This window comes from Oncorhynchus mykiss, chromosome 16 (assembly GCF_013265735.2).
Source record: "Oncorhynchus mykiss isolate Arlee chromosome 16, USDA_OmykA_1.1, whole genome shotgun sequence".
Taxonomy (NCBI): domain Eukaryota; kingdom Metazoa; phylum Chordata; class Actinopteri; order Salmoniformes; family Salmonidae; genus Oncorhynchus; species Oncorhynchus mykiss.
In genome coordinates this window covers 77,696,039-77,721,509 of record NC_048580.1, presented here as the reverse complement: position 1 = coordinate 77,721,509, position 25,471 = coordinate 77,696,039, and the positions used below count along the sequence as shown (strand labels likewise).

At 45.7% G+C, this 25,471-nt stretch overlaps 1 protein-coding gene across 2 annotated transcripts in view; it reads right to left on the bottom strand.

Annotated features, from left to right (window-relative positions):
* Window positions 1–25,471, bottom strand: part of LOC110515266 (plasma membrane calcium-transporting ATPase 3-like) — a 174,949-nt gene that overhangs the window by 111,050 nt on the left and 38,428 nt on the right. For both annotated transcript variants that reach the window (XM_036947843.1, XM_036947844.1), the window contains exons 7-9: window positions 15,574–15,714; window positions 15,416–15,457; window positions 15,174–15,332 (exon numbers count right to left, since the gene is read on the bottom strand). In XM_036947843.1, coding sequence (XP_036803738.1) covers window positions 15,174–15,332; window positions 15,416–15,457; window positions 15,574–15,714 — 342 coding nt within the window. The remainder of the gene's footprint in view (window positions 1–15,173; window positions 15,333–15,415; window positions 15,458–15,573; window positions 15,715–25,471) is intronic.

The following is a 25,471-nucleotide window of genomic DNA, read 5'->3' as shown; positions in this document are numbered from 1 at the left end:
ACCTCTACCTTACCTGCCACCCTAGACCCAATTCAATTTGCTTACCGCCCCAATAGATCCACAGACGATGCAACCGCCATCACTCTGCACACTGCCCTATCCCATCTGGACAAGAGAAATACCTATGTAAGAATGCTGTTTATTGACTTCAACACCATAGTACCCTCCAAGCTCATCATTAAGCTTGAGGCTCTGGGTCCGAATCCCGCCCTGTGCTACTGGGTCCTGGACTTCCTGACAGGCCGCCCCTAGGTGGTGAAGGTAGGAAACATCATGACTGCGTGGCCGTGCATGCCTCCAACTCAATCATCAAGTTTGCAGATGACACAACAGTATTAGGCTTGATTACTAACGATGACGAGACAGCCAACAGAGAGGAGGTAAGGGCTATGGGAGTGTGGTTTCAGGAAACAACCTCTCACTCAGCGTCAACATTACAAAGGAGATGATCGTGGACTTCAGGAAACAGCAGAGGAAGCACCCCCCTATCTACGGGACCATAGTGGAGAAGGTGGAAAGCTTCAAGTTACATGGCCTACACATCACTTACAAACTGAAATGGACCACCCACACAGACAGTGTGGTGAAGAAGGCGCAACTTAGCCGTCTTCAAACTCAGGGGGCTAAAGAAATTTGTCACCTAAAAACCTCACAAATTTGTATATAGTCTTAATTCATTCCTCCTTAGATTTGTGTGTGTTGGGTATATATTGTGTAATTTGTTAGATATTACTTAGATATTACTCCACTGTCGGAGCTAGAAGCACAAACATTTCGGTACACCAGCAAAAATCGCATGTATGTGATCAATAACATTTATTTTATTTGCTGCCTACACACAGACCTGAAATAATTGGCCACACTAACAAATGGATCACTAGTCACTTTATTAATGCCACTTTAATAATGATGTTTACATATCCTGCATTACTCATCCCATATTTTTTACCACCTATTGCATTCCCTATGCCGCTCGGTCATTGCACATCCATATATTTATACGTACATATTCTTATTCTATCCTTTTACTTAGATTTGTGTATATTAAGTAGTTGTTGTGGAATTATCAGATTACATGTTAGATATTCTGCACTGTCGGAACAAGAAGCACAAGCATTTTGCAACACTCGCAATAATATCTGCTTACCATGTGTAAATCTGATTTGGAATCGCTTGTACAGTTCCTTGTCAAGGCCCTTCCTGCTGAGGTCATGCATCATGTCAACTTCTATATCAATGATGTTGAATTGTTGCGCACTATTGACAATTTCACGTGTGTTGCGGGCTGCTGTTCCAGTTAAGTCAGTCAAACCGGCTGCAACAGGATATAGGCTCTTTTCAAAGGTCTCTTTCAGGTCTGGGTTTTTGGTTGTTTGTTTCACCTAGGCTCGTCATGGTGCTACACTGTTTCACACGCTTTCCCTTTTGATTTTTCCATCTTCTCCATGGCCGGGGCAGTCCCCTGCAGCCCCAAGTTTAGGCAGGGTGTCACCAGGTGATAAGCATGTCAAGAGGCTTGAACAAAACCATAGATGGTTTCGTGGTCTAGACCACCATCAGATTGATCGAAATGTAACTTGATGAGAGAGACTCAATCTTCACTGTAGTTCCCTCCAATTACATTTTGTAATTGAATTTTTGTCCCCCCCCCCCCCAATTTTATAATTGGAATGTGATACAAAACGAGGCAATGCTTTAGGACCATGCGGACACATCCGGACGGTCGGGTAGGCTGTTTGGAGTATATATGTCTTAGAGGATGACATGGGAATGAAGTCGGAAGTTTACATACACCTTAGCCATACATTTAAACTCAGTTTTTCAGAATTCTTGACATTTAATCCCAAGTAAAAATTCCCTGTCTTAGGTCAGTTAGGATCACCACTTTATTTTAAGAATGTGAAATGTCAGAATAATAGTAGAGAGAATGATTTCTTTCAGCTTTTATTTCTTTCATCACATTCCCAGTGTGTCGGAAGTTTACATACACGCAATTAGTATTTGGTAACATTGTCTTTAAATTATTTAACTTGGGTCAAACATTTTGGTTAGCCTTCCACAAGCTTCCCACAATAAGTTGGGAGAATTTTGGCCCATTCCCCCTGACAGAGCTGGTGTAACTGAGTCAGGTTTCTAGGCCTCCTTGCTCACACACGCGTTTTCAGTTCTGCCCACAAACTTTCTAGAGGATTGAGGTCAGGGCTTTGTGATGGCCACTCCAACACCTTGACTTTGTTGTCCTTAAGCCATTTTGACACAACTTTGGAAGTATGCTTGTGGTCATTGTCCATTTGGAAGACCCATTTGCGACCAAGCTTTACTTTCCTGACTGATGTCTTGAGATGTTGCTTCAATATATCCACATAATTTCCCCCCCTCATGACGCCATCTATTTTGTAAAGTGGACCAGTCCCTCCTGCAGCAAAGCACCCCCATAACATGATGCTGCCACCCCATGCTTCACGGTTGGGATGGTGTTCTTTGGCTTGCAAGACTCCCCCTTTTTCCTCCAAACATAACGATGGTCATTATTGCCAAAGAGTTCTATTTTTGTTTCATCAGACCAGAGGACATTCCTCCAAAAAGTACGGTCTTTGTCCCCATGTGCAGTTGCAAACCATTGTCTGGCTTTTTTATGGCGGTTTTGGAGCAGTGGTTTCTTCCTTGCTGAGCAGCCTTTCAGGTTATGTCGATATAGGACTTGTTTTACTGTGGATACAGATACTTTTGTACATGTTTCCTCCAGCATCTTCAGAAGGTCCTTTGCTGTTGTTCTGGGATTGATTTGCACTTTTCACACCAAAGTATGTTCATCTCTAGGAGACAGAATGCGTCTCCTTCCTGAGCAGTATGACAGCTGCATGGTCCCGTGGTGTTTATACTTGCATACTATTGTTTGGACAGATGAACCTCGCACCTTCAGGCATTTGGAAAATGCTCCCAAGGATGAACCAGACTTGTGGAGGTCGACAATTTTTTTTCTGCTGTCTTCGCTGATTTCTTTAGATTTTCCCATGATGTCAAATAAAGTGGCACTGAGTTTGAAGGTAAGCCTTGAAATACATCCACAGGTACACCTCCAATTATGTCAATCATCAAAAGCTTCTAAAGCCATGACATCATTTTCTGTAATTTTCCAAGGTATTTAAAGGCACAGTCAATTTAGTGTATGTAAACTGCTGACCCAATGGAATTGTGATACAGTGAATTGTGATAAAGTGAAATAATCTGTCTGTATACAATTGTTGGAAAAATTACTTGTGTCATGCACAAAGTAGATGTCCTAATCGACTTGCCAAAACTATACAAGACATTTGTGGAGTGGTTGAAAAGTGAGTTTTAATGACTCCAACCTAAGTGAATGTAAACTTCTGACTTCAACTGTATATATTATTATTTCCCCCCAACTTCTAAAACCAAAGTTGCTCCCCTGTCCAAAGATGCAGAGATTTTTAACTGTGTGTCAAAGAGTACTGGATGGCTGGAAAACCTTGTCCATGACATACACTTTCTCTTTATAGAATGACCCAGATGGAGATGCTGGGACGTCTGGTATCAACATGATAGATGGTACAAGTCCACTGAAGCTGCTAGAACTTCCCCAGCCATATGAGCAATGCTTAGATGCCTGCCTCTGTAACAGGTACCTAAAAGCTGACCAGGTTCTCCGACAGGAATGACTGCCTTATCATCCACACTTTCATACTTCTGCTGCCACAAGCAGGCAAACTGTTTCATGTAGTTCCACTGTACTGCAGCAAACTTTGAGTCTTGATGTCCCTTCCTGATCACCCAAGACTGGACCATGAACTTGAGGTCAAAACTTCCTGTGTACTGGAGAGCAGACTTGGTCCATGGATTCTTGGGAGTAAACTGCAGCCACTGTGTTGATGGGATTTTTGTTTCTCGTGGAAGCCGCTTTTCCACTATGTCACCCAAGTCCTCAACAAAAATGTCAAAAGTTAAGAACGAGTACTCTCCATGTCTGCGACTGTTGACCTGAGCTGTGTATTCATCAACATACTTCTGTACTTCATCCCAAAAGGGCTGGAATGAGGATTGTGGTTTGCCATTCAGTTTCCTTAAATCCATTATCAGGTCTGAGTCATCACCATCAAGGAGGAACAAGGATACTCTCCGGGTCATCACCATCAAGGAGGAACAAGGATACTCTCTGGGTCATCACCATCAAGGAGGAACAAGGATACTCTCCGGGTCATCACCATCAATGAGGAACAAGGATACTCTCTGGGTCATCACCATCAAGGAGGAACAAGGATACTCTCCGGGTCGTCACCATCAAGGAGGGACATGGATACTCTCCGGGTCATCACCATCAAGGAGGGACAAGGAAACTCTCCGGGTCATCACCATCAAGTAGGGACATGGATACTCTCCGGGTCATCGCCATCAAGTAGGGACATGGATACTCTCCGGGTCATCACCATCAAGTAGGGACATGGATACTCTCCGGGTCATCACCATCAAGGAGGGACAAGGATACTCTCCGGGTCATCACCATCAAGTAGGGACATGGATACTCTCCGGGTCATCACCATCAAGTAGGGACATGGATACTCCCTCATCAAGCAGGCCCTGTTCAGCATCATCTGTCAGTAACTGCTGTTCACTTTAGCAGGATGTGTGTATTTGTCAAGGAATGCTTTTTCCTCTAGTGTTGCATGTTGGTTGTTTATTTATTTTATCGTTGTGAAGATGACAGAGGCTTGCCTGGTTTCATGATGCCATCACTATCTGACAGAAGCTTGCCTGGTCTCATGAAGCCATCGCTATCAGACAGATGCTTGCCTGGTCTCATGAAGCCATCTCTATCTGACAGAAGCTTGCCTGGTCTCATGAAGCCATCGCTATCTGACAGAAGCTTGACTGGTCTCATGAAGCCATCACTATCTGACAGAAGCTTGCCTGGTTTCATGAAGCCATCACTATCTGACAGAAGCTTGCCTGGTCTCATGAAGCCAGTTCTATCTGACAGAAGCTTGCCTGGTCTCATGAAGCCATCGCTACCAGACAGAAGCTTGCCTGGTTTCATGAAGTCATCGCTATCAGACAGAAGCGTGCCTGGTTTCATGAAGCCATCGCTATCAGACAGAAGCTTGCCTGGTTTCATGAAGCCATCGCAATCAGACAGAACCTTGCCTGGTTTCATTAAGTCATCGCTATCTGACAGAAGCTTGCCTGGTGTCATGAAGCCATCGCTATGAGACAGAAGCTTGCCTCGTGTCATGAAGCCATCGCTATCAGACAGAAGCTTTCCTGGTCTCATGAAGCCATCTCTATCTGACAGAAGCTTGCCTGGTCTCATGAAGCCAGCACTATCTGACAGAAGCTTGCCTGGTCTCATGAAGCCATCACTACCAGACAGAAGCTTGCCTGGTCTCATGAAGCCACCGCTATCAGACAGAAGCTTGCCTGGTCTCATGAAGCCATCGCTATCAGACAGAAGCTTGCCTGGTCTCATGAAGCCATCGCTATCAGACAGAAGCTTGCCTGGTCTCATGAAGCCATCGCTATCAGACAGAAGCTTGCCTGGTCTCATGAAGCCATCGCTATCAGACAGAAGCTTGCCTGGTCTCATGAAGCCATTGCTACCTGAGGATACCTTTCATATGAATATATCAGAGTGCCTAGGTAGTTACCACAGACATACTTGTAGAAAGTAAAAGTCAATGATAGTTTGAAGTAGTCAATCCACTGCCTCCACTGGGATGTGTCTTCAGGAGAAGAGTCCAGTAGGAAGCAAGGGTGATGTTGGGCCATTTTCTCCAAAGCTTGCAACAGAGTGTTATACTGAGGGCTTACCAGTCCGCATGATGTTCTCATAAAACGTCCAACTCTGGTGTGTGTTTGTGTGTGGACTGTTGGTGACGTCTGGTCAATGTTTGATTCACCTTCTTCAAGTGGAATACTGCCATGGACGCTTTCACATGCACCACATGCACCACATGCACCACATGCACCACATGCACCACATGCACCACATGCACCACATCCTCTCTGACATCTCATTTGGAATACAGAACAAAGAAACAGGCAGTTTTAAAACATAAAGCTTTCCAAAATACAGAATAAATGGTGCAGTTTTCCATCATCAGACACAGTGAATCTACAAGGAGTGGTAGCTTCCCATCATCAGACACAGTGAATCTACAAGGAGTGGTAGCTTCCCATCATCAGACACAGTGAATCTACAAGGAGTGGTAGCTTCCCATCATCAGACACAGTGAATCTACAAGGAGTGGTAGCTTCCCATCATCAGACACAGTGAATCTACAAGGAGTGGTAGCTTCCCATCATCAGACACAGTGAATCTACAAGGAGTAGTAGCTCCCCATCATCATACACAGTCAATCTACAAGGAGTAGTAGCTTCCCATCATCAGACACAGTCAATCTACAAGGAGTGGTAGCTTTCCATCACCTCAGCCACGCTCAAGGTACTAAACGATATAACTGCCATAGATAAAAGACAGTACAGTGCAGTCGTCTTCATCGACCTGGCCAAGGCTTTCGACTCTGTCAATCACCGTATCCTTATCGGCAAACTCAATAGCCTTGGTTTCTCTAATGACTGCCTCGCCTGGTTCACCAACTACTTTGCAGACAGAGTTCAGTGTGTCAAATCGGAGGGCATGTTGTCCGGACCTATGGCAGTCTCTATGGGGGTACCACAGGGTTCAATTCTCGGGCCAACTCTTTTCTCTGTATATGTCAACGATGCCGCTCTTGCTGCGGGTCCCTGATCCACCTCTGCGCAGACGACACCATTCTGTATACTTCTGGCCCTTCCTTGGACACTGTGCTAACTGACCTCCAAACGAGCTTCAATGCCATACAACACTCCTTCCATGGCCTCCAACTGCTCTTAAACGCTAGTAAAACCAAATGCATGCTTTTCAACCATTCGCTGCCTGCACCCGCACGCCCGACTAGCATCACTACTCTGAACGGTTCCGACCTAGATTATGTGGACAACTATAAATACCTAGGTGTCTGGCTAGACTGTAAACTCTCCTTCCAGACTCATATTAAACATCTCCAATCCAAAATCAAATCTAGAATCAGCTATCTATTTCGCAACAAAGCCTCCTTCACTCACGCCGCCAAACTTACCCTAGTAAAACTGACTATCCTACCGATTCTCGACTTCGGCGATGTCATCTACAAAATAGCTTCCAATACTCTTCTCAGCAAACTGGATGCAGTCTATCACAGTGCCATCCGTTTTGTTACCAGATCACCTTATACCACCCACCACTGCGACCTGTATGGTCTAGTCGTCTGGCCCTCGCTACATATTTGTCACCAGACCAACTGGATCCAGGTCTTCTATAAGTCTATGCTAGGTAAAGCTCTGCCTTATCTCAGTTCACTGGTCATGATAACAACACCCACCCGTAGCACACGTTCCAGCAGGTATATCTCACTGATCATCCCTAAAGCCAACACCTCATTTGGCAGCCTTTCCTTCCAGTTCTCTGCTGCCAGTGACTGGAACGAATTGCAAAAATCGCTGAAGTTGGAGACTTTTATTTCCCTCACCAACTTTAAACATCAACTATCTGAGCAGCTAACCGATCGCTGCAGCTGTACATAGTCCATCTGTAACTAGCCCACCCAATCTACCTACCTCATCCCCATACTGTTTTTATTTTATTTACTTTTCTGCTCTTTTGCACACCAGTATCTCTACCTGCACATCATCATCTGCTCATGTATCACTCCAGTGTTAATCTGCTAAATTGTAATTATTCGCTCCTATGGCCTATTTATTGCCTAACTCCTCATGCCTTTTGTACACACTGCATATAGACATTATTTTTTTTCTCTACTGTGTCATTGACTTGTTTATTGTGTTATTGGCTTGTTTATTGTTTACTCCATGTGTAACTCTGTGTTGTTGTCTGTGTCACATTGCTTTGCTTTATCTTGGCCAGGTCACAGTATGCAAATGAGAATGTATTCTCAACCAGCCACCTGGTTAAATAAAGGTAAAATAATAAAAAATCATCAGACACAGTGAGTCTACAAGGAGTGGTAGCTTCCCATCATCAGACACAGTGAATCTACAAGGAGTGGTAGCTTCCCATCATCAGACACAGTGAATCTACAAGGAGTGGTAGCTTCCCATCATCAGACACAGTGAATCTACAAGGAGTGGTAGCTTCCCATCATCAGACACAGTGAATCTACAAGGAGTGGTAGCTTCCCATCATCAGACACAGTGAATCTACAAGGAGTGGTAGCTTCCCATCATCAGACACAGTGAATCTACAAGGAGTGGTAGCTTCCCATCATCAGACACAGTGAATCTACAAGGAGTGGTAGCTTCCCATCATCAGACACAGTGAATCTACAAGGAGTGGTAGCTTCCCATCATCAGACACAGTGAATCTACAAGGAGTGGTAGCTTCCCATCATCAGACACAGTGAATCTACAAGGAGTGGTAGCTTCCCATCATCAGACACAGTGAATCTACAAGGAGTAGTAGCTTCCCATCATCAGACACAGTGAATCTACAAGGAGTGGTAGCTTCCCATCATCAGACACAGTGAATCTACAAGGAGTAGTAGCTTCCCATCATCAGACACAGTGAATCTACAAGGAGTAGTAGCTTCCCATCATCAGACACAGTGAATCTACAAGGAGTAGTAGCTTCCCATCATCAGACACAGTGAATCTACAAGGAGTAGTAGCTTCCCATCATCAGACACAGTGAATCTACAAGGAGTAGTAGCTTCCCATCATCAGACACAGTGAATCTACAAGGAGTAGTAGCTTCCCATCATCAGACACAGTGAATCTACAAGGAGTGGTAGCTTCCCATCATCAGACACAGTGAATCTACAAGGAGTGGTAGCTTCCCATCATCAGACACAGTGAATCTACAAGGAGTAGTAGCTTCCCATCATCAGACACAGTGAATCTACAAGGAGTGGTAGCTTCCCATCATCAGACACAGTGAATCTACAAGGAGTAGTAGCTTCCCATCATCAGACACAGTGAATCTACAAGGAGTAGTAGCTTCCCATCATCAGACACAGTGAATCTACAAGGAGTAGTAGCTTCCCATCATCAGACACAGTGAATCTACAAGGAGTAGTAGCTTCCCATCATCAGACACAGTGAATCTACAAGGAGTAGTAGCTTCCCATCATCAGACACAGTGAATCTACAAGGAGTAGTAGCTTCCCATCATCAGACACAGTGAATCTACAAGGAGTGGTAGCTTCCCATCATCAGACACAGTGAATCTACAAGGAGTAGTAGCTTCCCATCATCAGACACAGTGAATCTACAAGGAGTGGTAGCTTCCCATCATCAGACACAGTCAATCTACAAGGAGTAGTAGCTTCCCATCATCAGACACAGTGAGTCTACAAGGAGTGGTAGCTTCCCATCGTCAGACACAGTGAATCTACAAGGAGTAGTAGCTTCCCATCATCAGACACAGTGAATCTACAAGGAGTAGTAGCTTCCCATCATCAGACACAGTGAATCTACAAGGAGTAGTAGCTTCCCACAAACTTAATTGATCTGAAAAAGTGACACAATCTATTCATAAAAATACCTGTGAAGTGATCTTGGTTTGCCCAGGGCTTGGATATTGAGGTAGAGAGCAGACTACAGTAACCCCAAAGCAGATCTTGATCCAGTTTGGGTGCCTTGTGTCGTGTTTCCAAGTAACTGTTGTAATCGTAGGATCCAAGGCCTTGTGATAGGGGTCCATATACCAGAGTGCTTTGGACAATCTGGTAATGAATATTCAGCCTATATGGACATAAGAAAAGAGGAGAAATACAAACATTTGAGTCTGATTATCATTATTAAGTAAATTAACTAATATAAGATGTATAATTGAATACAACATTCTAATCTGTACTCCGAATGAAAAAATTATTTACAAAAAATAAACTATTTTAATCAAATGTAATGTACAATCAGTTCTCTACTTAAATGCATAGCCTAACTAGTCTTGAACAAAATATAATTCACTATTCATAGGTTTATCTAGACTTTCTAGAAGAAACAAGGCTATATATAAAGAAGTTTGGCCCAGTAAAATGAATGCAGAACTGAAAAAGGTGCATTCTCCTATCATCTAGATTCAAAACATAATTTAATGTGATGAGTTAGAATATTTATGTAATACTGTTATTTCTACTCTCGTTATTATCCTGCAGTAGCCAGTACTGAGTCACGTACGGCTACATACGAGGTCACGTCCAGAGTCACTGAATGATAAATGACCAAAAGGAACATCCTATCGTGACATCTACAGCAGTGGTTCCCAACCTTTTTCGGTTACTGTTCCACCAACTAAATGTTGCTCTGCCCAGAGTACCCCTGATTTACCCCTTCATTTGCATTTTTACCAGTAGTCCAATGGTCTCATGAGTCTTCTCAAGTACCCCCTGTGGTAAGACCCAGTACCCCCTGTGGATAGACCCAGTACCCCCTGTGGATAGACCCAGTACTCCCTGTGGATAGACCCAGTACCCAATGTGGATAAACCCAGTACCCCCTGTGGATAGACCCAGTACCCCCTTTAGATAGACCCAGTACCCCCTTTAGATAGACCCAGTACCCCCTGTGGATAGACCCAGTACCCCCTGTGGATGGACCCAGTGCTCCCTGTGGATAGATCCAGTGCTCCCTGTGGATAGACCCAGTACACCCATTAGATAGACCCCCTGTGGATAGACCCAGTATTCCCTGTGGACAGACCCAGGACACCCTTTAGATAGACCCAGTACCCCCTGTGGATAGACCCAGTACCCCCTTTAGATAGACCCAGTACCCCCTGTGGATAGACCAGGTACCCCCTGTGGATAGACCCAGTACTCCCTGTGGATAGACCCAGTACTCCCTGTGGATAGACCCAGTACCCCCCGTGGATAGACCCAGTACTCCCTGTGGATAGACCCAGTACCCCCTGTGGATAGACCCAGTACCCCCTGTGGATAGACCCAGTAACCCCTGTGGATAAACCCAGTACCCCCTGTGGATAGACCCAGTAACCCCTGTGGATAGACACAGTACCCCCTGTGGATAGAGCCAGTACTCCCTGTGGATAGACCCAGTAATCCCTGAGGATAGGCCAGGTACCCCCAGGGTCCTAGTACCCCCTGTGGATGGATCAGGTACCCGCAGGGGTCCTAGTTGCCCCTGTGGATAGACTAGGTGCCCCCAGAGGTCCTAGTACCCCCTGTGGATAGGCCAGGTACCTCCAGGATCCTAGTTCGCCCTGTGGATACACCTGGTACCTCCAGGGTCCTAGTACCCCCTGTGGATAGACCCAGTACTCCCCGTGGATAGGCCAGGTTCCCCCAGGGTCCTAGTACCCCCTGTGGATAGATCAGATAACCCCAGGTGTCTTAGTACCCCCTGTGGATAGGCCAGGTACCTCCAGGATCCTAGTTCCCCCTGTGGATAGACCCAGTACTCCCTGTGGATAGGCCAGGTACCCCCAGAGCTCCTAGTTCCCCCTGTGGATAGACCACGTACCCCCAGGGTCCTAGTTCCCCCTGTGGATAGACCACATACCCCCAGGGTCCTAGTTCCCCTGTGGATAGGCCAGGTACCCCCAGGTGTCCTAGTAACCCCTGTGGATAGGCCAGGTACCCCCAGAGATCCTAGTTCACCCTGTGGATAGACCACATACCCCCAGGGTCCTAGTTCCCCCTGTGGATAGACCAGGTACCTCCAGGGGTTCTAGTTCCCCCTGTGGTTAGACCACGTACCTCCAGGGTCCTAGTTCCCCCTGTGGATAGACCAGGTCCCCTCTGGGTCCTAGTTCCCCCTGTGGATAGACCAGGTACCCCCAGGGTCCTAGTTCCCCCTGTGGATAGACCACGTACCCCCAGGGTCCTAGTTCCCCTGTGGATAGGCCAGGTACCCCCAGGTGTCCTAGTAACCCTTGTGGATAGGCCAGGTACCCCCAGAGATCCTAGTTCACCCTGTGGATAGACCACGTACCCCCAGGGTCCTAGATCCCCCTGTGGATAGACCAGGTACCTCCAGGGGTTCTAGTTCCCCCTGTGGTTAGACCACGTACCTCCAGGGTCCTAGTTCCCCCTGTGGATAGACCAGGTCCACTCTGGGTCCTAGTTCCCCCTGTGGATAGACCTGATACCTCCAGGGTCCTAGTTCCCCCTGTGGATAGACCAGGTACCTCCAGGGTCCTAGTTCCCACTGTGGATAGACCAGGTACCTCCAGGATCCTAGTTCCCCCTGTGGATAGACCCAGTACTCCCTGTGGATAGGCCAGGTACCTCCAGGGTCCTAGTTCCCCCTGTGGATAGGCCAGGTACCCCCATGGTCCTAGTTCCCCCTGTGGATAGACCAGGTACCTCCAGGATCCTAGTTCCCCCTGTGGATAGACCCAGTACTCCCTGTGGATAGGCCAGGTACCTCCAGGGTCCTAGTTCCCCCATGTGGATAGGCCAGGTACCCCCAGGGTCCTAGTTCCCCCTGTGGATAGACCAGGTACCTCCAGGCGTCCTAGTACCCCCTGTGGATAGGCCAGGTACCCCCAGGTGTCCTAGTACCCCCTGTGGATTGGCTAGGTACCCCCAGGGATCCTAGTACCCCCTGTGGATAGGCCAGGTACCCCCAGGTGTCCTAGTACCCCCTGTGGATAGGCCAGGTACCCCCAGGGTCCTAGTTCCCCCTGTGGATAGGCCAGGTACCCCAGGGTCCTAGTTCCCCCTGTGGATAGGCCAGGTACCCCCAGGGTCCTAGTTCACCCTGTGGATAGGCCAGGTACCCCCAGGTGTCCTAGTAACCCCTGTGGATAGGCCAGGTACCCCCAGGGTCCTAGTTCTCCCTGTGGATAGGCCAGGTACCCCAGGGTCCTAGTTCCCCCTGTGGATAGGCCAGGTACCCCCATGGTCCTAGTTCCCCCTGTGGATAGACCAGGTACCTCCAGGATCCTAGTTCCCCCTGTGGATAGACCCAGTACTCCCTGTGGATAGGCCAGGTACCTCCAGGGTCCTAGTTCCCCCATGTGGATAGGCCAGGTACCCCCAGGGTCCTAGTTCCCCCTGTGGATAGACCAGGTACCTCCAGGCGTCCTAGTACCCCCTGTGGATAGGCCAGGTACCCCCAGGTGTCCTAGTACCCCCTGTGGATTGGCTAGGTACCCCCAGGGATCCTAGTACCCCCTGTGGATAGGCCAGGTACCCCCAGGTGTCCTAGTACCCCCTGTGGATAGGCCAGGTACCCCCAGGGTCCTAGTTCCCCCTGTGGATAGGCCAGGTACCCCAGGGTCCTAGTTCCCCCTGTGGATAGGCCAGGTACCCCCAGGGTCCTAGTTCACCCTGTGGATAGGCCAGGTACCCCCAGGTGTCCTAGTAACCCCTGTGGATAGGCCAGGTACCCCCAGGGTCCTAGTTCTCCCTGTGGATAGGCCAGGTACCCCAGGGTCCTAGTTCCCCCTGTGGATAGGCCAGGTACCCCCAGGGTCCTAGTTCCCCTGTGGATAGGCCAGGTACCCCCAGGTGTCCTAGTAACCCCTGTGGATAGGCCAGGTACCCCCAGGGTCCTAGTTCTCCCTGTGGATAGGCCAGGTACCCCAAGGTCCTAGTTCCCCCTGTGGATAGGCCATGTACCCCCAGGGGTCCTAGTTCCCCCTGTGGATACCTCCAGGGTCCTAGTTCCCCTGGTTGGGAACCACTGATTTACAGAATATACATTATTTAAAAGCACAATTCGAAGCATCAATCCATTCCATGTGTATAGCGCTTATACAAAATTTTGTCACAGAGAAAGCTTTACTAAACGTGGGGCCAGTAGGTCTATACAGGCAGTTACTCACCACAATCTCCATCAATTGCTTCATCCGGCTGCCAGGAAAAGCCCCCACCTCGGAGACAGTCGACCACGTCATTGTGGAGCTCCTGATCTGTGCAAAGTGTGTGCAATGCAATGGCAACGCATTTTGCAGGATATGGGGACTGTTCTCTGTTGTGCATGAGAACTTCAAACACATTCCGCCTTTGTGTTGACTGTCTGTCTACTACAAGCAGTAGGCTTCCGGTAAAATGTAAGATGTAAAATGTTGTGTAATCACAAATCCCCATACATCTGAAATTCTTCAATGTCATCACTTATTTTGACATAAATTTGGTTGTCCAAAACGCTACCATCTTGCACTGCGTCTTTGCTGATGAATGTCCTGATCTCTGGCCAGTCGTTTGGTGACATGATGTTTCGGGTGTTAACTCAGGTTAACTCAGGTTAACTTAACTGCTTCAAATAGGTCAGAAAATGTATTTAACCGACTGTCTGCAAATAACGTAAATAATATGAATTTGTTTAACCCGGATCATAAATAGTATGAGTTTTGGCTGACCAAAGCCATGCTGGCACGCCAGAGAAATTACATATCTGTGCACACAGGTCCCAAGTGTGTGTGTTTGTGTCACTGTCCAATCAGAGCCCCAAAGCGGGTGATCTGAGGTGGTTTGGTCTTTGATTCTCACGCATCAGCATGGGAAATCATCAAGGGAGAGTGGACACTATATGAGCACAGCACGGCAGAAAAAAAAGTGAAGCTCATCTGTTACAAATTAAATGTGCATGGCCTAACAGAATAAACCACAGAGTTAGAGAACGTCCTACCAGTAAATTAAATGTGTATGGCCTAACAGAATAAACCACAGTAAATTAAATGTGTATGGCCTAACAGAATAAAACACAGAGTTAGAGAACGTCCTACCAGTAAATTAAATGTGTATGGCCTAACATAATAAAACACAGAGTTAGAGAACGTCCTACCAGTAAATTAAATGTGTATGGCCTAACAGAATAAACCACAGAGTTAGAGAACATCCTACCAGTAAATTAAATGTGTATGGCCTAACAGAATAAACCACAGTAAATTAAATGTGTATGGCCTAACAGAATAAAACACAGAGTTAGAGAACGTCCTACCAGTAAATTAAATGTGTATGGCCTAACATAATAAAACACAGAGTTAGAGAACGTCCTACCAGTAAATTAAATGTGTATGGCCTAACAGAATAAACCACAGAGTTAGAGAACATCCTACCAGTAAATTAAATGTGTATGGCCTAACAGAATAAACCACAGTAAATTAAATGTGTATGGCCTAACATAATAAAACACAGAGTTAGAGAACATCCTACCTGCTTTCCCAATCTGCACAGCCAGTTTGGTGAGTTTACCCTGTAGAACACTCTTCTCTTTCTTTGTGGTGTTGCCTCTCTTTTTCTCCTCCACCTCTCCTCCCTCTGCACTCTTCAGAGGCTGCATCTCCATGGCTACAGCCTCGTCCTGCTTCTTGGCTGGAGGACACACACAGGAGTTTCGAAGTAAGCCCAACCTGATCCCTGACCTCCAACCTCAGACCCTGTCTGTGATAGGTTACCTTTATTCTGGTTGTTCTCCACCATCACTTCGGGCTGCTTCCCTGAGAGGGATAATCATTTCATTAATCAATCAATCAATTAATCATTAAATCAATCAATTAATCAATGTTTGCTACAAATGAATGTAAATACTATGTAGTTGTTAACTCCATCTTACCCTTCTTCTTCTTGTCATCCTCCTCCTCCTCTTCCTCCTCCCCCTCTCCGGCTCCCAACAGTGTAAAGATGATGCCAGTCTGAGAGTTGACCCCCACAGCTGTTACCAGCATCCTACCCGAACCCTCCATCACATGGGTACCTATAGAGAGAAACACACACACGGACATGACAAATTATATAAAAATGTGCACAAAGCACAAACACATGTTCATATAACCACCCCCCCAAACACACACACACACACACACACACACACACACACACACACACACACACACACACACACACACACACAAACACACACACACACACAAATTAAGATGGCGTTGTACTGGTTGACTGATACTAGATAATAAGATGGAGGACCTCTGATCATCCCTCCATTCTACTGGCTAATGTACAGTCACTAGATAATAATATGGACCTCTGATCATCCCTCCATTCTACTGGCTAATAAACAGTCACTAGATAATACGATGGAGGACCTCTGATCATCCCTCCATTCTACTGGCTAATGTACAGTCACTAGATAATATGATGGAGGACCTCTGATCATCCCTCCAGTCTACTGGCTAATAAACAGTCACTAGATAATACGATGGAGGACCTCTGATCATCCCTCCATTCTACTGGCTAATGTACAGTCACTAGATAATAAGATGGACCTCTGATCGTCCCTCCATTCTACTGGCTAATGTACAGTCACTAGATAATAAGATGGACCTCTGATCATCCCTCCATTCTACTGGCTAATGTACAGTCACTAGATAATAAGATGGAGGACCTCTGATCATCCCTCCATTCTACTGGCTAATGTACAGTCACTAGATAATAAGATGGAGGACCTCTGATCGTCCCTCCATTCTACTGGATAATAAACAGTCACTAGATAATAAGATGGAGGACCTCTGATCATCCCTCCATTCTACTGGCTAATGTACAGTCACTAGATAATACGATGGAGGACCTCTGATCATCCCTCCAGTCTACTGGCTAATAAACAGTCACTAGATAATAAGATGGACCTCTGATCATCCCTCCATTCTACTGGCTAATGTACAGTCACTAGATAATAAGATGGACATCTGATCATCCCTCCATTCGACTGGCTAATAAACAGTCACTAGATAAAAAGATGAACCTCTGATCGTCCCTCCATTCTACTGGCTAATGTACAGTCACTAGATAATAATATCGAGGACCTCTGATCGTCCCTCCATTCTACTGGCTAATAAACAGTAACTAGATAATAAGATGAACCTCTGATCGTCCCTCCATTCTACTGGCTAATGTACAGTCACTAGATAATACGATGGAGGACCTCTGATCGTCCCTCCATTCTACTGGCTAATAAACAGTCACTAGATAATAAGATGAACCTCTGATCGTCCCTCCATTATACTGGCTACTGTACAGTCACTAGATAATACGATGGAGGACCTCTGACCGTCCCTCCATTCTACTGGCTAATGTACAGTCACTAGATAATACGATGGAGGACCTCTGATCGTCCCTCCATTTTACTGGATAATAAACAGTCACTAGATAATAAGATGGAGGACATCTGATCATCCCTCCATTCTACTAGCTAAAAACAGTCACTTGATAATAAGATGGACCTCTGATCATCCCTCCATTCTACTGGCTAATAAACAGTCACTAGATAATAAGATGAACCTCTGATCGTCCCTCCATTCTACTGGCAAATAAACAGTCACTTGATAATAAGATGGAGGGCCTCTGATCGTCGTTCCATTCTACTGGCTAATAAACAGTCACTAGATAATAAGATGAACCTCTGATCGTCCCTCCATTCTACTGGCTAATGTACAGTCACTAGAGAATACGATGGAGGACCTCTGATCGTCCCTCCATTCTACTGGCTAATGTACAGTCACTAGATAATACGATGGAGGACCTCTGATCGTCCCTCCATTCTACTGGCTAATAAACAGTCACTTGATAATAAGATGGACCTCTGATTGTCCCTCCCTACTACTGGCTAATGTACAGTCACTAGATAATAAGATGGACCTCTGATCGTCCCTCCATTCTACTGGCAAATGTACAGTCACTAGATAATAATATGGAGGACCTCTGATCGTCCCTCCATTCTACTGGCTAATGTAGTCACTAGATAATAAGATGGACCTTTGATCATCCCTCCATTCTACTGGCTAATGTACAGTCACTAGATAATAAGATGGAGGACCTCTGATCATCCCTCCATTCTACTGGCTAATGTACAGTCACTAGATAATAAGATGGACCTCTGATCGTCCCTCCATTCTACTGGCTAATAAACAGTCACTTGATAATAAGATGGACCTCTGATCGTCCCTCCATTCTACTGGCTAATGTACAGTCACTAGATAATAAGATGGGCCTCTGATCGTCCCTCCATTCTACTGGCTAATGTACAGTCACTAGATAATAAGATGGAGGACCTCTGATCGTCCCTCCATTCTACTGGCTAATAAACAGTCACTAGATAATAAGATGGGCCTCTGATCGTCCCTCCATTCTACTGGCTAATAAACAGTCACTTGATAATATGTCGGAGGACCTCTGATCGTCTTATGGGTAAATGGTTAAAACAGTATGTAAACATTACTAAAGTGACCAGCGTTCCATGACTATGTACATAGAGCAGCGGTCTCTAAGGTGCAGGGTTGAGTAACCAGGTGGTGGTCAGTTAGTGACAGTGACTAAAGTTCAGGGCAGGGTACTGGGCAGAGACCGGCTAGTGGTGACTATTTAAAAGTCGGATGGCCTTGAGATAGGTCGCAGTTGGTTGGTAGGGAGACGCAACTTCCACGTCGCAGTTTTAAATGAGAACTTAACTAGCCTACCTGGTTAAATAAAGGTGAAATTAAAGATAGAAGCTGTTTCGCGGGGTGACAGTGGAGAGGCTTGCTTGCGGACAGTGCAGTTGCCATACCAGGCGGTGATACAGCCAGATAGAATGCTCTCAATGGTGCATCTGTAAAAGTTTGTGAGGGTCTTAAGGGCCAAGGCACATTTCTTCAGCCTCCTGAGGATGAATTTTAAGCTTTTAGTCTTCTCCACTGAGGCCCCATCGATATAGACTGACTCCCTCTGTTATCTCCTGAAGACCACGATCACCTATTTCACTTTGTTGAAGTTGAGAGACAGGTTATTTTCCTGGCACCACTCTGCCAGGGCCCTTCATCTCCTCCCTGTAGGCTGACTCGTCATTGTAGGAAATCAGGTCTACCACTGTTGTGTTGTCTGCAAACTTGACGATTGATTTGAGGATCAGCATAGTGGAGGTTTTGTTGCCTACCTTTACCAACTGGTGGCGGCCTGTCATGAAGTCCAGGACCCAGATGCACATGACGGGTTTCAGACCCAGGGCCCCGAGCTTAATGATCAGCTTGGAAGGTATTATGGTGTTGAATGCTGAGCTGTAGTCAGTGAACAGCATTCTTACATAGGTATTTTTCTTGTCCAGATGGGATAGGGCAGTGTAAAGTGCGATGGCGATTGCGTCAGCCGTGGATCTATGGTGGTGCTATGCAAATCGCAGTGGGTCTAGGGTGTCAGGTAAGGTGGAGGTGATATGATCCTTAACTAGCCTCTCAAAGCACGAGCGATAGTAATTTAGATCAGGTACCTTTGCTTTCTTGGGTACAGAAACAATGGTGGACATCTTGAAGCAAGTGAGGACAGCAGTCTGGGATAGGGAGAGATTGAATATCTCCGTAAACACTCCAGCCAGCTGGTCTGCACATGCTCTTCTGCGCATGCTGTGAGGCAAGGGATGCCGTCTTGTCCGGCTGGGCCGGCAGCCTTGCGAGGGTTAACGTCTTACTTAAATGTCGTACTCATGTCGGACACGGGAGAACGAGAGGTCACAGTTCTCTGCCGTGGTGGTGGTACTGTGTTTTCCTTGAAGTGGGTAAAGAAGTTTAGCTTGTCTGATAGCAAGACGTTGGTGTCCTACCACATACGTCTCATGTCTGAGCTGTTGCTTGGCAACTCCACCTTGTCCCTGTACTGACGGTTTGCCTGTTTGATTCCCTTACAGCATAACTGGACTGTTTCATTTTGCCTGTTTGACTCCCTTACAGAAAAACTGGACTGTTTCTACTCAACCATATTCCAAGTCACCTTGCCGTGATTAAGAGTGGTGGTTCGCGCTTTCAATTTTTCACAAATGCACATTTTTTGGTTTGGATAGATTTTAATGGTCACGGTGGGATCGATATCCCCTATGCACTTCCTGATTAACTCGCCACGGTGTCAGTGTATACGACAATGTATTCTCAGAGGCAACCCGGAACATATCCCAGTCCGCATGATCAAAATAATCTTGAAGCATGGATTCGGATTGGTCAGACCAGCAGTCCTTACCACAGGTACTTCCTGTTTGAGTTTCTGCCTATAGGAAGGGACGAGCAAAAGGGAGGTGTGATCTGATTTGCTGAAGGGATGGCGGGGGAGGGCTTTGTAGCCATCCCGGAATGGGGAGTAACAATGGTTGAGAGTATTTGATGCACGAGTAGCACAGGTAATGTGTTGGTAAAACTTTGGCAGCGTTTTCCTCAGATTTGCTATATTGAAGCCTCAGGATATACGGTTTCCAGTTTGCACAAAGTCCAGTGTAGTTCCTTGAGAGCTGTTGTGGTTTAGGCTTGAGGGGGAATATACACGGGTGTGACGATGACCAAAGAGAATTCTCTCGGGAGGTATTACAATACAATATAATTATAATATGGTCAGCATTTGATTGTGAGGTATTTTAGGTCAGGAGAACAAAAGGACTTGAGTTTCTGTACATCATCACAATCACACCATGAGTAGTTAATTATGAAACATACACCTGCTCCTTTCTTTTTCCCCAGAGAGTTCTTTATTCCTGTCTACGAGATATACTGAGAACCCAGCTGGCTTTATGGATGGGGACAGTATATCTGGAGAGAGCCATGATTCAATGAAACAGAAGCTGTTACTGTCCCTTCTGTCTCTCTGGAAGGAGATCCTCGCTCTGAGCTAATCTACTTTATTGTCCAGGAACTGCACATTAGCGAGTAATATACTCGGAAGTGGTGGATGGTTTGCACGCTTCCTGAGTTAGAATTAAAGTTCACTCTGAATAACTATTTTGGTTTAAGTGAAATCACCTTGGGGGATACAAACACATTTAGGAAAGTCGCATTTCTGTTCGAAATGCTGGTGAGTCACCGCTGCTCTGATATCCAAAAGGTATTTCCATCTGTAAGTAATACTGCAAAAAACACTTTCTGGAAATAACACACACACAAAAAAAGATACTGCAACATTGCTTTGGAGCCAGGAACCAGGAACCAGGTGAGCATGTCTATTGGCGACATCTTGATACAGTCATGAAGGAGGCGCGACAGTCATGAAGGAGGCGCGACAGTCATGAAGGAGGCGCAACAGTCATGAAGGAGGCGCAACAGTCATGAAGGAGGCGCGACAGTCATGAAGGAGACGCGACAGTCAAGAAGGAGGCGCGACAGTCATGAAGGAGGCGCGACAGTCATGAAGGAGGCGCGACAGTCATGAAGGAGGCGCGAGAGTCATGAAGGAGGCGTGACAGTCATGAAGGAGGCGCGACAGTGCCTCATCCCACTCAGGAGGTTGAAAAGGTTTGTCATGGGCCCTTAAATTCTCAATAAGTTCTACAGCTGTACAATTGAAAGCATCTTGACTGGATGCATCACTGCTTGGCAATAACACCGCCCTCGATAGCAGATGGTGGTGCGGACAGCCCGCTACATCACTAGGGCCGAGCTTCCTGCCATCCAAGACCTCTATACCAGGCAGTTTGAAAGGAAGGCCCTATAAATTGCTGAAGAGTCCAGCCACCCAAGCCAATGACTGTTCTTTCTGCTTCCGCATGGCAAGTGGTACCGTTGCATATAGTCTGACACCAACAAGATCCTGAACAGCTTACCAAGTTTACCAAGTCATAAGACTGCTAAAAAGCTAACAAAATGGTTACGGACTATCTGAGTTGACCTGTATTTTATTCTTATTTTTGCACTGTCTCTATGCAGACTCACAGGGCCCTACACACTCACACAAACACTCACTCCATCATTTGCTCACTCACACATAATATGCACATGCATTTACAGTGCCTTGCAAAAGTATTCATCCCCCTTGGCGTTTTTCCTATTTTGTTGCATTACAACCTGTAATTTAAATGGATTTTTATTTGATTTAATGTAAAGGACATATACAAAATAGTCCAAATTGGTGAAGTGAAATGAAAAAAAGTACTTGTTTAAAAATGTTAAGAACAATTTAAAACGGAAAAGTGGTGTGTGCATATGAATTCACCCCCTTTGCTATGAAGCCCCTAAATAAGATCTGGTGCAACCAATTACGTTCAGAAGTCACATAATTAGTTAAATAAAGTCCACCTGTGTGCAATCTAAGTGTCACATGATCTCAGTATATATACACCTGTTCTGAAAGGCCCCAGAGTCTGCAACACCACTAAGCAAGGAGCACCACCAAGCAACTGGCACCATGAAGACCAAAGAGCTCTCCAAACAGGCCAGGGACAAAGTTGTGGAGAAGTACAGATCAGGGTTGGGTTATAATTTTGTTTTATCCGAAACGTTGAACATCGCACGGAGCACCATTAATTCCATTATTAAAAAATGGAAAGTATATGGCATCACAACAAACCTGCCAAGAGAGGGCTGCCCATCAAAACTCATGGACCAGGCAAGGAGGGCATCAGAGAGGCAACAAAGAGACCAAAGATAACCCAGAAGGAGCTGCAAAGCTCCACAGTGGAGATTGGAGTATCTGTCCATAGGACCACTTTAAGCCGTACACTCCACAGAGCTGGGCTTTACAGAAGAGTGGCCAGAAAAAAGCCCTTGCTTAAAGAAAAAATAAGCAAACATTTTTGGTGTTTGCCAAAAGGCATGTGGGAGACTCCCCAAACATATGGAAGTCAGATGAGACTAAAATGTAGCTTTTTGGCCATCAATGAAAACGCTATGTCTGGCACAAACCCAACACCTCTCATCATCCTGAGAACACCATCCCCACAGTGAAGCATGATGGTGGCAGCATCATGCTGTGGGGATGTTTTTCATCGGAAGGGACTGGGAAACGGGTAAGAATTGGAGGAATGACGAATGGCGCTAAATACAGGGAAATTCTTGAGGGATTTAAGCTGGAACGGAGGTTCACCTTCCAGCAGGACGATCACCCTAATCATACTGCTAAAGCAACACTCGAGTGGTTTAAGGGGGAAACATTTAAATGTACTGGAATGGCCTAGTTAAAGCCCAGACCTCAATCTAATTGAGAATCTGTGGTATGACTTTAAAGATTGCTGTACACCGGAAGGACCGATCTAACTTGAAGGACCTGGAGCAGTTTTGCCTTGAAGAATGGGCAGAAGTCCCAGTGGCTAGATGTGCCAAGCTTATAGAGACTTACCCAAAGAGACTTGCAGCTGTAATTGCTGCATAAGGTGGCTCTACAAAGTATGGACTTTGGGGGGATGAAAAGTTACACATGCTCAAGTTTCTGTTTTTTTGGCTTATTTCTTGTATGTTTCACTATAAAAAAACATTTAGCGTCTTCAGTGGTAGGCATGTTTTCTAAATTAAATGATTCAACCCCCCCCAAAAAATCTATTTTAATTCCAGGTTGTAAGGCAACAAAATAGGAACAATGCCAAGGGGGGTGAATACTTTCGCAAGCCACTGTATGCTGACTCCACACACACACACACACACACACACACACACACACACACACACACACACACTGCTGCTACTCTACCTCCATCACTCCAGTATCCCTGTCACCTTCCCCCTATATACAGTGCCTTGCGAAAGTATTCGGCCCCCTTGAACTTTGCGACCTTTTGCCACATTTCAGGCTTCAAACATAAAGATATAAAACTGTATTTTTTTGTGAAGAATTAACAACAAGTGGGACACAATCATGAAATGGAACGACATTTATTGGATATTTCAAACTTTTTTAACAAATCAAAAACTGAAAAATTGGGCGTGCAAAATGATTCAGCCCCTTTACTTTCAGTGCAGCAAACTCTCTCCAGAAGTTCAGTGAGGATCTCTGAATGATCCAATGTTGACCTAAATGACTAATGATGATAAATACAATCCACCTGTGTGTAATCAAGTCTCCGTATAAATGCACCTGCACTGTGATAGTCTCAGAGGTCCGTTAAAAGCGCAGAGAGCATCATGAAGAACAAGGAACACACCAGGCAGGTCCGAGATACTGTTGTGAAGAAGTTTAAAGCCGGATTTGGATACAAAAAGATTTCCCAAGCTTTAAACATCCCAAGGAGCACTGTGCAAGCGATAATATTGAAATGGAAGGAGTATCAGACCACTGCAAATCTACCAAGACCTGGCCGTCCCTCTAAACTTTCAGCTCATACAAGGAGAAGACTGATCAGAGATGCAGCCAAGAGGCCCATGATCACTCTGGATGAACTGCAGAGATCTACAGCTGAGGTGGGAGACTCTGTCCATAGGACAACAATCAGTCGTATATTGCACAAATCTGGCCTTTATGGAAGAGTGGCAAGAAGAAAGCCATTTCTTAAAGATATCCATAAAAAGTGTTGTTTAAAGTTGGCCACAAGCCACCTGGGAGACACACCAAACATGTGGAAGAAGGTGCTCTGGTCAGATGAAACCAAAATTTAACTTTTTGGCAACAATGCAAAACGTTATGTTTGGCGTAAAAGCAACACAGCTGAACACACCATCCTCACTGTCAAACATGGTGGTGGCAGCATCATGGTTTGGGCCTGCTTTTCTTCAGCAGGGACAGGGAAGATGGTTAAAATTGATGGGAAGATGGATGGAGCCAAATACAGGACCATTCTGAAAACCTGATGGAGTCTGCAAAAGACCTGAGACTGGGACGGAGATTTGTCTTCCAACAAGACAATGATCCAAAACATAAAGCAAAATCTACAATGGAATGGTTCAAAAATAAACATATCCAGGTGTTAGAATGGCCAAGTCAAAGTCCAGACCTGAATCCAATCGAGAATCTGTGGAAAGAACTGAAAACTGCTGTTCACAAATGCTCTCCATCCAACCTCACTGAGCTCGAGCTGTTTTGCAAGGAGGAATGGGAAAAAATTTCAGTCTCTCGATGTGCAAAACTGATAGAGACATACCCCAAGCGACTTACAGCTGTAATCGCAGCAAAAGGTGGCGCTACAAAGTATTAACTTAAGGGGGCTGAATAATTTTGCACGCCCAATTTTTCAGTTGTTGATTTGTTAAAAAAGTTTGAAATATCCAATAAATGTCGTTCCACTTCATGATTGTGTCCCACTTGTTGTTGATTCTTCACAAAAAAATACAGTTTTATATCTTTATGTTTGAAGCCTGAAATGTGGCAAAAGGTCGCAAAGTTCAAGGGGGCAGAATACTTTCGCAAGGCACTGTATATATACCTCCATCACTCCAGTATCCCTGTCCCCTTCCCCCTATACACATCTACCTCCATCACTCCAGTATCCCCTTACCCTTATACATATCTACCTCCATCACTCCAGTATCCCTGTCTCCTTCCCCCTATACATATCTACCTCCATCACTCCAGTATCCCTGTCTCCTTCCCCCTATACATATCTACCTCCATCACTCCAGTATCCCTGTCTCCTTCCCCCTATACATACCTACCTCCATCACTCCAGTATCCCTGTCTCCTTCCCCCTATACATATCTACCTCCATCACTCCAGTATCCCTGTCTCCTTCCCCCTATACATATCTACCTCCATCACTCCAGTATCCCTGTCTCCTTCCCCCTATACATATCTACCTCCATCACTCCAGTATCCCTGTCCCCTTCCCCCTGTATATATCTACCTCCATCACT